This window comes from Falco rusticolus, chromosome 5 (assembly GCF_015220075.1).
Source record: "Falco rusticolus isolate bFalRus1 chromosome 5, bFalRus1.pri, whole genome shotgun sequence".
NCBI lineage: Eukaryota > Metazoa > Chordata > Aves > Falconiformes > Falconidae > Falco > Falco rusticolus.
Genome location: NC_051191.1, coordinates 3,241,531 through 3,254,871, shown reverse-complemented (window position 1 = coordinate 3,254,871; position 13,341 = coordinate 3,241,531). Strand labels below are relative to the sequence as shown.

Sequence of the window (13,341 nt, the reverse complement as noted above, 5' to 3'; positions counted from 1 at the left end):
TTAGCAATTCTTACTGTAGTAAGTAGGAACGGGAACTGCAGCAAAAATGGAGCATATCCAGAACAAAACAGGCACCTCCACAATTAGTCAGAATAGGTTCTGGGCCTATAAGGAAGAGACAATGACTGCCTCTGTAATATCTGAACGTGTTCGACGATATTACTGAGGGAAGAGGTACACTTTGGTTGCTAATAAGCTAGTGGAGGGGAAACAAATATTTTTCAGACAAATGTTAAATGCAGATGCTTTAAAAATTGTTCAAAACCTCAAATAAACAGTTGAGAATTGTTACATGCACAAAATGAACAATTATTAGATTTTAAGTATAAATTAAAATGGGTTTACCACTATGGCACTCTTTTTTTTTTTTTAACCTGAAAACTGTCATGTTTTCAAGAGATCTATACCTGCATCAGACTGTGACATTAAAAGAGGCCCAGAATTTTATATAGTAAGTTTCTTCTGGGTCTGTGTTCAGGACTTCATTCCAAAATTACAAATTAGTAAAGGACAAAGTGAGTTTTAAATTTACAGTCTTAGAACACAAACTTGTTCGTCATTCTGAAATATAAACCAATAACTGTACAAGCCATTCATGTATAATATAGTTCACTAGTTCTTGACAGTAAAGAAAAGCATTAGCCAGTCTCTAGCTATTATTAGATGTGGCCAGTTAATACCAAATGGTATAAGACATATTTTGTTCAGTAGGATGAAAATGGATTACTGCAAGCTAATTTGAGATTTATTACTAGACTGTGGAATTAACACACTGGAGGCCCATCTATGTACACCTGGGGTGAGATAATGGCAGGAACTGCAGATTAATATAACCTTCCCTTGCATGCACAACCTATTCATTATTTGCTTGTCTGTTTGTTTTTGTGGGAGGTTTATTTCTTCTATTTAGCAGATACATTGGGCAGCCTATAGCTAATACAGTTAATGAAGTAGTCACTGTATAGCAGCTTTTCCCAAAACTTTTTGTGAAAAACATGTCTTAAAAGGGAAGCAACCTCTTTGGTTTTGTTTTGAATTATGCTGTTCTAATAGAAACCATTTTTTCTGCATGCTTACGTTGTTTTAAAATAGAAAGCTTTAACTACAACATGAAATGGAGCATCTGAGACTTTGGCATTAAACAAAAATCCAAATATTAAAATAGTACTCTTGGCACATGGGGCAGTGACAGAAAAGAGCCTGAACTAACTTCTGTAAAAATTCTGGAGATACTGTAGCTGATTCAGCTGGATTTCAGCTGGATAAAACATTGCAAAGAGCATTACACAAACACTGTAGGAGGTAGAACTCCTTCTCTACAGCAGAATATACACTCTCCCTGGACATTGCTTAACCTTAAATAGAGAAGGAGTAAAGTGGATCATGGACCCCTCTACGCCTGCTCCTGGGAGGTTTTAACATCACATCTGTGCTGTACTGTCCCAATAATCATAATTCTTAGCAGGCATTTGAGAAAGATACAGAAAGCTTTCTCTGATTTCTTCACTTAAGGCACACTCAGCGAAAGCCACACCCCAACACCCCATGTCTATACTGTTCTTTATACACAGGTTCAAATTCACTAGCCCATAGGTTTTTAGTTGCTTGTGTCCATATATGAAAGGGAAGATGAGTCATGATAGCTAATTATTCCTGACAACAAAAGTGTGTAAGGTAATATGTAGGCAGTAGAGATAATCTGGGAAATACGGCTTAAATGCAAGTTTAAGTCTTAAAGTAGTATATTGGTTGTCATCCCTGCAGAAATAGCTTTGGCCTTAAAATCACAGTAAAAATCTGAGTATGATTTACCTCACCAGTATACTAATATAATGGTAATATTATGACATTATATTAGTATAATATTATACATTGAATGGCTGCTATAGTAAAAGTAGACATATCAGAAGTGGGTAATGATGACTTAAAGTTTTTATGTATGAATTACCACATACAGATTAGATACCATATTTAATTATTTTTTTTAAAAAAAAACTTGTTACCTTATTTTTTTAACAAGAAAAAAATACTTGCTTTTGTTTTACATTTCAGAGGAAACTGGTATAGTCTATTCTGTCAGTAATCACATAATAACAGGTCAGTAACACAGTTTATAAACTATATGCTCTTAATCCATGCCATACTGCTTTGAGAATGTGTCAACACTCAGTGATTTCCTTACCCAGCTCAAAAGCATCTTGGAAGCACCCCGGGCAATGTCTCATATACAGCCATTGAGGGTTATCCGCTCCAAAATAGCTGTTATAATCTGAATGGAAGAACCATAAATGATTCAATTGAAATCACGTCTGAAAATGCAAAAGGAAATGAACACAGAATAAACTACAACATTAGGGGGTCTAACAGCCCATACACCTGAAGATTTAGAATTGAAGACTTTGGCGTTTCCCTTTACAATCATTGTACTGTATGTAACAGCTACTTTAAGACGCCGAGAACAATATTCATAAAATTGACCTTTGCTGATTTTAGAGGAGTTTTTTGCATCATTTCAGATCGAAGTTAACCAAACACATCCAACGGCACTGGACATAGCTGAAACTTGGTAAAAGTCTCTCTCCCCACCTCTGTCCTCTCTTTGAAAAAGGTCAAGTATTCATATCTTCACTATAAAGGAGATATAATATATTACATACCACTCATCTAGTTATACCCTTCATAGTAAAACCATGTTAAATAAAAACTTAAAATCCAATGCCACCAAATACTGGATCCAAAACCAGGTTGCTTTGTTGTTTGTTGGATTTTTGTATTTCTTTTATGATAAAACAATGCCAGATATTTTTTTTCCCCCACAGAGAACTAAAGAAATTCTATAAAACCAGAACAAATCGATAAAACCTGAACAAATCAAACTCCCAAAACACATGACAATAACTTCCAGAAATGAGGGACTAGCAAAAATGCTAACTAGAATAACTGTTATAGTTTAAAAGGATATTTTAGATTTATTTTGAATGCAAAGCACATTTTATATTGTTTTCTTCTCTTTGCTTACACATAACAGGTTTGGTTTTTTCTTCTGTTAGGAACCCCTTGGTTTTAAAATATTTTTCTTTTCGTACTCACTTCAGAACAATAGAGAGGAGATATAAGAAGCAAGTGTATACTTTATGTAGTAAACTGAAATATCAGATAGTATGAGCAAGATAACATCTAATGTTATATTAAGTATTGCCTGAGGGATCAGCAAGGGAGAAGTTGTTCCACTGATATAAACATGTGCAACTGGCATCAATCTTAAAGACATGCCATAGGTATAAGGTGGTTATCAATACTGCTGTCCTACCAAAGTGGGCAGAATCAGTATATGACCACTGACCTCCCACTGAGAGAAATAGCTGCAATATACTTTGCCATAAGGAAAAGGCCTTTACCCTTTCCAGATTCTGTACCCAGCTGCTTCTCTTACAGAAAACCATGCTCAAGAAAGAAGACATTAAAACATAGTAATGCGACCATAATAGCTTCAGTACGTTTCGAAGTTTTCTTTTCCTTTTCCAGATACACTGCCAAAGTATTTTCCTTTTGACAGACACAACATAGGACAAAATATTTTTAACACTAATTTGAATTTTCTACTGTTTGTGGTGCTCATCTTTTTTAATTGGCTGACTATCAGAACTGAGTTTTGTAAACAGGCATCTTTTGGTTTTTTAAAACTGTTTTTTCAAACTATATTAATCTTTATCATCCTCATTATTTTTTGTGTGATGCACAGTGTATCAAAGAGGCTTAGTTTGACAGAGAATGTAAAGTATTTCCTATTTTTTAAGAAGATAAAAGTAATCCTTTGAGTTACATTTTTTTCCTAAATATTTTGGTACAGATTTTACAGTCACTGCAGTAGTGAGTTACATTTTTTCCTAAATATTTTGGTACAGATTTTACAGTCACTGCAGTAGCCTCCTATAAATATATATCTGTGCAGGAAATTTTTGGTAATTTGGTAATTAAGGATTTTACTGAAATAATGCCTAATAAACAGAAAAATAAGCTAAAAGCTGAAAAGATGTGTTATGGTTTAAAAAAAACAAGGGAAAATAACGTTTCATTAAGAAATGTCAATGATCCTTGATGTCAATGATACATTTTATTCAGTCCTGCATCAAGTTATAGTACAAAATCTGGAATTCTGATTAAGAAACCCCTAATACAGGTCCTGCATTTACTGACAAACTGAAAGAAAAGATGGCTCTAGTACTTCCTCCAAGGTCATGACAGGTCCATCCCTATGAGTACGAAATCAAGCAAAGAGGGCAGGAGACCTGCATGGATGGACAAGGAGCTTCTGGCAAAACTCAAACAGACGAAGAAACTTTATGGGATGTGGAAAAAGGGACAGGCCACTTGGCAGGAATGCAGGAATGTTGTCAGCACATGCAGGGAGGTGATGAGGAAAGCCAAGGTCCATTTGGAATTAAACCTGGCGAGGGATGTCAAGGAAAACAAGAAGGGCTTCTTCAAGTACATCAGTAGCAAAATGATGACTAGGGAAAATGTGGGCCTGTTACAGCATGAGGTGGGTGCCCTGGTGACGACGGATACAGAGAAGGCAGGGTTACTGAATGCCGCCTTTTCTTTGGTATTTACTGCCAAGGCTGGCCCTCAGGTTTCCCAGACCCTGGAGGCAAGAGAGAAAGTCTGGAGAAACGAAGACTTTTCCCTGGTTGAGGAGGACGATGTTACAGTTCACGTAGGCAAACCTGACACCCACAAATCCATGGGCCCCAGTGGGATGCACCCCCAAGTGCTGAGGGAGCTGGCAGATGTTATTACTAAACCACTCTCCATCATCTTTGAAAGGTCATGGAGGATAGGAGATGTGCCTGAGGACTGGAGGAAAGCCAGTGTCACTCAAGTCTTCAAAATGGGCAAGAAGAAGGACCTAGGAAACTACAGGCTGGTCAGCCTCACCTCCATCCCTGGAGAGGTCATGGGACAGCTCATCCTGGAGGTCATCTCAAAGCATGTGGAGGAAAAGAAGGTCATCAGGAGCAGTCAACATGGATTCACCAAGGGGAAATCATGCCTGACCAACCTGATAGCCTTCTGTGATGGAATGACTGGCTGGGTAGATGAGGGGAGAGCCTTGGGAGAGTCTTGGATGTTTTCTGCCTTGGCCTCAGCAAGGCTTTTGACACTGCCTCCCATAACCTCCTCATAGGTAAGCTCAGGCAGTGTGGGTTAGGTGAACAGACAGTGCGGTGGGCTGAGAACTGGCTGAATGGCAGAGCTCAGAGGCTGTGATCAGCAGCTCAGGGACCAGCTGGAGCCCTGTAGCCAGCGGTGTTCCCCAGGGTCAGTGCTGGGTCCGGTCCTGAGCAACTTACTCATCAACGACCTGGATGAAGGGACTGAGTGCACCTTCCAGAACTTTGCTAATGATACAAAACTGGGAGGAGCAGCTGATTCACCAGGAGGCCGCGCTGCCATTCAGCCAGGTCTGGACAGGCTGGAGAGCTGGGTGGAGAGGAACTGAGTGAAGTTCAGCACAGGGAAGTGTAAGGTTCAGCACCTAGAGAGGAACAACCCCACGCACCAGTACAGGCCAGGGGTGACCTGCTGGAAGGCAGTTCTGCAGAGAAGGACCCGGGAGTTCTGGTGGAAATTGACGATGGGCCAGCAGGGTGCCCTTGTGGCCAAGAAGGCCAATGGGATTGGTATTATGAGGAGTGTGGCCAGAGGATTGAGGGAGGTGATCCTCCCCCTCTGCCCTGCCCTGCTGAGGCCACATCTGGAGCGCTGTGTCCAGTTCTGGGTTCCCCAGTTCAAGGGAACTACTGGAGAGGGTCCAGCAGGGGACTATGAAGAGGATGAGGGGACTGGAGCATCTCCCTTCTGAGGAAAGGCTGAGAGAGCTGGGGCTGTTCGGCCTGGAGAAGACTTAGAAGGGCTCTTATCAATGCATACAAATATCTTAAGGGTGAGTGTCAAGAGGATGGGGCCAGGGTCTTTCCGGTGATGCCCAGTGACAGAAGGGGTAATGGGCACAAACTGCAGCACAGGGAGTTCCATCCGAATATGAGGAAGAACTTCTTTACTTTAAAAGTGACAGAGCACTGGGACAGGCTGCCCAGCAAGGATGTGGAGTCTCCTTCTCCAGAGACATTCAAAACTCACCTGGATGCAATGCAGTGCACCCTGATTTGGGTGAACCTGCTTTAGCCCAGTTTGTACTAGATGATCTCCAGAGGTCCCTTCCAACCCCAACCATTCTGTGATTCTGTAGAATAGAGGATAACATCAACCCCATTCAATCCCCAATACTCATAGAGAGAAAAAAAAAATAATTAAAATTACAAAGCTTTCTTCTTCTACATTGTGAGGAAAGTCCAGATATAGCTTGAAGCAATATTCATCTTGAGAAGCCATCATCAAAAAACATTTCCACTATAACTCATACAGGAGCTTTATTAAAAACAATCCTATTCAGTATATATTCAAACAATAGTGGAGGGATGGACTTCACAGCAAGCAAGCAAACCCATTAGCTGCAGAACAAATGAGGCCTGATCTGTATGTTTACATTTTGTAATAGACTGCAAGCTTTGATTTCCTACAGTAGGATGTTTTTAAGACCATGTCAATTCTCTATATTTAGTGTGGTAGGAGAGGACATAGTGTTTGTTCCCACCACTGGGACATCTATAGGGTTTCTGACATCTAATGATCACCTATTTCCATAAACGTTTTGAAATTTACATTTGATACTTCTGTCTCTCTGAGAAATTTTGTTGAACTCATCCCCTAAATTAGGACATTTCAAATGGAAGCACAACAGAGAGATTGTTTCCTGAGCCTCGAAAACAGCAGAGCCCTCTTCACTGTCCTCAGGGACTGCTCACACTCTTCCAAATCTCATTTCCATAATTTGTCAGCTGCCAATAATTTCTACAAATACAACCAAACCAAAACAAAATCTTTTATGAAGTCTTTGCAGCATCTATTCCCCTAGGTTGGAAATCTCTCACCAACAAGTCTCTCTACAAAAGCCTTGGGGATACTGAATTTCCTTTTTTCTTCTCCTTGGTATTAATGCCATGAGCCCCATATTCGGATTTTAATACTGTACAGCACTCAGCCAGGCAAATTATAAAATCAAATTACAGTGGCTTACCAATTTACCTCCCATCAGCTCTAAAGCAATACCTTGTTAACCTGCGGTAACTGAGTTGTGTGTCTGAACTGAACACGTATGAGTGAAGGTTATTTCAGAAAGAAAGGACAGGCTGAAAGAGCAGCTTATATCCACAAGGAAAAAATGGGGTAGACATTTGAGCAAACTGTTTAACTTTAAAGGCAATTAGGCAATGGAATGACTTGCCTGAGGAGGTAGTTTAGACAATGTAATGAGAAGTGCTTAAAATAGAATAAACTATTTGCGAGACAGATACAGATGTAAATAATCCTCCATGTTTTGAACTGGATGAATCAGGAGAGGTATCTTTTCTATTCAAATGTCTGACTATAAAAATTCTATTCTCTTTCTTTGGGAACAGCTTTCAAACTTATGACTGTTTACACCTGTTCTGAATACTAAAGTGAAACTGCACTCCAAAAGGCAGATTAACCTCACTGTATCATTATAAAGTAGATTTATTCATAACAAGCTTCTATGAAAAACTTCCAGCGAAAAAAGTCCTTAGTCAGGGAGATGCACATTGTTGCAAAAATGGATTGTTTCTCTAAGTGCTTATATGGCCCCATTGCTATAGTATCCAAGCGCCTTACAAACAGTAATGAATGTATACTCACAACACCCCTGGGAGATAGAGATAGTATTATTAGCTAATGCACAAAGAGTGGCTTGTCCAAAGTCACACAGAAAGTCTGTGACACAGCCAAGACTCAAAACTGTAATTTCCTGCCCACTGCTGTAACCATGACTATATTCTCCTGCCCATATACAGCATTTCAAAATATGTTACATATAACCTCAGATCTTTACACAATAAGCTTTTCTGTTCAGCTGCAGATCCAACTGCTCACTTAATAAATAAAAATAACTTTGTTTATCGGGAACCTTCATTACAGCAACAAATTTGCAGGTTACTGAAACAATGACAGTTATATGGGCCATAACCGGTTCTGATATATGAGAGCAGTGAAAGAGAATTCCCTGATCATCACATTCAGAGCAGGAGGCATCATATCAAGAACACAATTTTGATACCAAAATATTTTCCTTCAGATAATGTAAAGTGTTACATTATACAGAGAAGTGTGGTTTTGAGGGAAAAAAACCCCAACAAACCAACCAAAAAAAAAAGGGATAGCTGTATTCCTTATATAGTTCCTTTTGGATAAATTACTTCTATAATAAGACATATAAATTATTTTAGTATTTTCAATTTTAATGAGGTCAAATCTGGAGGGACAATTGCAGTAAGTGTATTTACCCCTGAATAGCATAGAAAATAATTTGGCTTATACATTTAATATAATAATGTAAATATGTGATATATTTTTATTTATTTATTTATTTATTTATATAGTTTTGAAGTCCTTTAGATACATTTTAATGAATTCAGAGATCAGATCAAATGAGAACAGGATTCTTCTGAATCAGGAACACAGCAACCTGTCTTTCCTTTTGGCAGGGGGGAAGCATAGGCATTACATTTTTCCTCAAATGATAAACAATTAAAAAAGAGAAAACAGAGGATAACTGCATAAATAATGGAAAAGGATATGAAGGTGTAGTAGATCATAAAGTGCATAATGATTAAAAAAATCCAATATCTTTGCAACAAAGTGAAGTATAATTTTGGAATTCATCAGCAGAAAGAAAAGATGCAGTAAGCAGTGTCTCCTGAACTTCACTCCTGAAGTTCCAACAACAGCACTTTTCTCAGTTTTTGCTTTCATGTTTTAAGAAGGATGTAGATAAATTAGACCTGGTTTTAATTAGAGCTACCAGTATAGTAAAGGGGATTTACGTTAGATGCTAACGGAAAACAGCCCAGCTACTAGGACAATTAACTGATGGAACAAATTATCATTGATAGGGAATCCACATCTTGACATGTGTTTAAGAACAAGTTAAATAAATATCCATTAGGGGTGATCCTAATACACATAAGATGGTAAACTAGATTGGGTCCTCAGATCCATTTCAGTCTAACACATATATTTAATCACTGTACAAATAATATGAACAGTTATTCAGACCACTTATTTTCCAAGAACTTCCATTCTAGAATACTTTATTGCCTCCTCTTTCTCTCACTCTCTCTCCCACCTCTCTCTTTCCCTTTTTCTTCCTCTCTCCTTCTCTCCCTCCACCATCAGCTCTATCTCTCCTTTTCTGTCTTTCTCTCTTCCCTCCTCCTTTCATCCCTCCCTCTATTCTTTCTATATGCTTTTAAAGTGGCACATCCCTAGCTGGACTGGAAATTCCTTAGGTGTCCATCTTTAGCAACCTTAGCATGTTAAAGAACATCGTATTCTGATATGATCCAGATATCTGTTCCCTATAACACTAAATCAAGATCCAAATTTAGGTAAAATTTGATTTAAGTTCCTATCATGCCATCACTAAAGGACCAGAAAAATGCAATGACTTGTTTTTTCTAGGTAATTTTTATTACCATTTTTATTACCATTGAGTAATAGAAAAAAATTAAGATAGACTGTACATTAGCAAAATTATCAGATTACAGAAACAGAGACTCTTGCTATTAAAAGGGCTTAGGTGCTCAGTGAGGTTGCAGGAATAGCTTTTATTTTCCTTTGGTTCTCCTGAGTCCAGGGCAAGGGTTTCTTTGCTCTTCCTGTAAGCTACCTGCTTACATTTGCACAGGCAAAAAACCTACTCTGATTCAATGTGGTGAGTATAGATTGTTCTATTTCATAAAAGCCAAACAAATATCATATGAAAGACAACAAACTGGTGTCCTGTACCATCAGTTTGTCTCTTTTGAGACTGTTGAAACAGGGACAGACAGAGAAATCTCTGGATGGAGATAACTGGAACTGCACTAAAATAAAAGAACAATAGAATGAAATAGTTCCTAGTTCCAGGTGGGATACAGTGTTTTAACAGTCAAACAGGAGTGGAGGAAATGTTTCTAAGGAAGAACTAAAGGAAGACTTTAAATTTGGAGAACCCTTTTGGAGATCCCTCTGACTGCCTTCTAAAAATGAGATCAGACCATGCTATCTGGTTAGAAAAGGTTACTGTATTATTAATTCTACTTTGTCCCCAGAGATATACTGTGAACTGGGATAAACTATTCAGTTATCTGAACTTATACAAAGGCCATAATAACATCAACAAGTGTATTTTCACTTTTTGAAATGGCAGCCTACATAGCTGCCACTAAGAAGGAATATGGTCCCTTATACAAACAATTCACTGGAGTACAGTTTATTAGAATGTCTATATTTATGTGCAGTTTAGAAGTTACTTTATAAAGAAATCATTAAAAAATAATGCACCATTTGGCAAGTCCAGAAGTGAACACATGGAGCAAAGCCCTCACTCAAGGAGAAAATGAACCTTTGCCTAGAATGTGGAGGAACCTGCAGGATGCTTTTCAGAAAATCTGGAAAGAAAGACTACTGAAGCTAAAAGCGGGTACCAGAGAGCCCACTTACAAGATGTTAGCAAGGGCCCTCTGCTGTGAAATTTGTGGTGTGCTTGGCCAAACACTAATGAAGAAAGCCACAGGAATCCCATACTGGAAACTGGAAGTTAAGCTGTTAAATATGAACATATGGAGCTAGGCAAGCTGTGGGAGTCCCAACTAGTTGTGATGGTTTAGACAATAGCACTTGTTCCTCATAGGCAGATTGTATCAACAAAACGAGCTTCAGTATCAGTTAAAATGGATGGCTTCACTTAAAACAGGCAATCACCATCAACATAACCAGCAAAGGGAATGATGACTCAGTGAACGAAGAAATGATAAAATGTTATTTGACATTTGGTCATGAGCAGCATTGTGCTAATTTTACCAGGATCTAACAGATTGTTGACAACATAGAGGTAAGATCTTAGAGAATGGCAGACGCAAAGCAAATTAATTCTTTCTTGTGAAAGGTCTCACTTTAATTGTCTGCATTATAATCTCCAATCTGGCAAACAAATTCTAAAAGACAGTCTGAATTCTAGTTGTGGGGTGGTTTTTTGTTGGGTTTGGTTTGTTCTGTTTCTGTGCTTGACTGTGGGAAAGCACACAGTCCCGAGTTTTGCTCAGAAAACAAGGGCCCGATGAATGAGAAAAATCTGGGGAATTACTAGTAGCTGTCACATAGAAGCTCAAAGTGAAAACAGGAGAGTGCCTCATGTAGCCGCATTTCACTGGGAAATACATATAATTTCCTCTGATTTCACAGCATCACAGAATCATAGAATAGTTGAAGTTAGAAGGAACCTCTGGAGATCATCTAGTCAAATCTCCCTGCTCAGAGCAGATTCAACTGGTGATGCAGGTCATTCCGGACTGCTAATCCATCAGGATGTGGATCACCACACTCTTGGTGAACAACCTGTTCCAATGTTCAATCACCCTTACAGTTTAAAAAAAACCCCATGTATCTAATGTTTAAATGGAATTTCTTGTATTTCAGTTTATGCCCATTGTCACTTGTTCTGTCATAATAATTTAGGCAAAAATTAATCAAAATGGAAGAAATCACAGCTGACAGCAAAACTATATGTAAGTAAAATTGTTGAGCCTTTCTTGAAAGGAAGGATACTTCATATCATGCCTAGTATTAATTTCAGTGAACTGCAAAATTTAACTAACCGCACTGTCTGTGGTTAAAGTCATAATTATGTTCATACTCATGTGCAGTAGTATATGTATAATGACATAGTTCAGTCTAGAGGAAGAAGTACCTTAACAAAATAACTGCTGTTAATCTTAGAAAAATAATGTATATCCAGCTGTTTCCATGAAGATGGTGCTACTATGTCTTGTCAGATCCATCCTAAGGAAATCAGTGAATAATTCAGTCACAAGTTGGGAACTCAAATGGAACCCAACGGGCACAGAATTATGCATCTTGTATTCAAGTGCTAAGCATACAGACCAAACTATTATGGTCTGGTTTTCCATCTGCACCACAGGGGATGTGGGACAGCAAATAATTCAAGTCGAAGCCAAGAAAAAGGATAAAGAAATAATGCAGTAACATGACCCTTCTTCATGTTACTCCAGTTGCAGTAAAAGCTACACCATGACAGTAAGTGAAACCAAAGAAATTCTATTAAACCTGTACATAGCATATATTTGGATTAAGTTTTATTGTAGTCCACCCAATTTTAGTTATAAATTGATGGACTTCAGTAAATTAAAGTAAGTAGCGATGGAATTAAAATGTATTCCAGATAAGAAACTGAGGCCCACAGTTCAATCAGAGAGCCAAAAAAAGCTAGAAATAACCAGGATATTGTAAAATGATGTTATTGGGCTGGTCACCTACTTTCTCAGTTAAATTTTGCATTTCTTGCATTTGAGTTACCTTTGGTGTGTAGGACTAGTTTTATGATCTTGCCTTTTGTGGTTGCATGAAAAGGTACAGTATGTGCAGATAAGAATTTTCATAGAAATGCAAGTGACATGCAACAGTAGGGATTGCCTGGGAATAGCTAAACTGGAATAAAATCTTCTGAAAGATAAAGACATCTTAGAAAACTCCACTCCAGTGCCTATCTGCTCTGAAACCTACTGTGATGCCACTTGAGAAATAAGGTGAAGATTGTGAGACTTCTCTGTTACACTTACACTAGAAAAATAAATTTTTTTAAGCCTGGAATATGGAAGATTTATATTGTTACAGAATATAGTACATTCAGTTATGGTGAGCAGGTATACTTATAGTATACTTCTGGTATTAAAACATAAGTTGCAAGACCATCTTAGTTCACCTCTTTGTGATCCTGCCACTATTACAGTAGGATTTTTTTTTGCTCTTTCCCAAAAGTTAATTACTTGTGTTTAGGAATTTAATACATATGTTGCATTCAATACGGTAAGAATGAATGATTCAGATTCATAACATGCAAAGTCTCACATCACATAACAGACAACCGTACATTCCTTGTAGTCAGGTAATGGAACTAACCAAAACAGGTTCTTTGATCTATGTTATTAAATAAGTGCAGTTGACACTGAGTCAATGTAAGACTAGAGGAGAACCATAAAACACTATTCCAGTTCAATTGTGACAGGGATCTGTATTATCCTTGATCTACATCTTAGTGAAAAGAGAAAGTGATGGCTGTAGCTGTCCACAGATTAAGGAAGAATTGATTCCCTGGAGTTAAGTGATGCAGTCACAAATTTCTGGAGAAGTTACTTCAGCAAA

General features: G+C 38.1%; 1 protein-coding gene across 5 annotated transcripts in view; it reads right to left on the bottom strand.

The window, feature by feature from the left end:
• Positions 1-13,341, bottom strand: part of TAFA5 (TAFA chemokine like family member 5) — a 442,355-nt gene that overhangs the window by 330,111 nt on the left and 98,903 nt on the right. For 4 of the 5 annotated variants that reach the window (XR_005104652.1, XR_005104653.1, XR_005104654.1 and 1 more), the window contains exon 2: positions 2,183-2,269. The exons of the other annotated variant lie outside the window; for it this stretch is intronic. Coding sequence is in view for 1 of the 4 variants with exons in the window: in XM_037390481.1 (XP_037246378.1) it covers positions 2,183-2,269 (87 nt within the window). In the remaining 3 variants the exon portion in view is untranslated. The remainder of the gene's footprint in view (positions 1-2,182; positions 2,270-13,341) is intronic. 5 annotated transcript variants of the gene reach the window in all.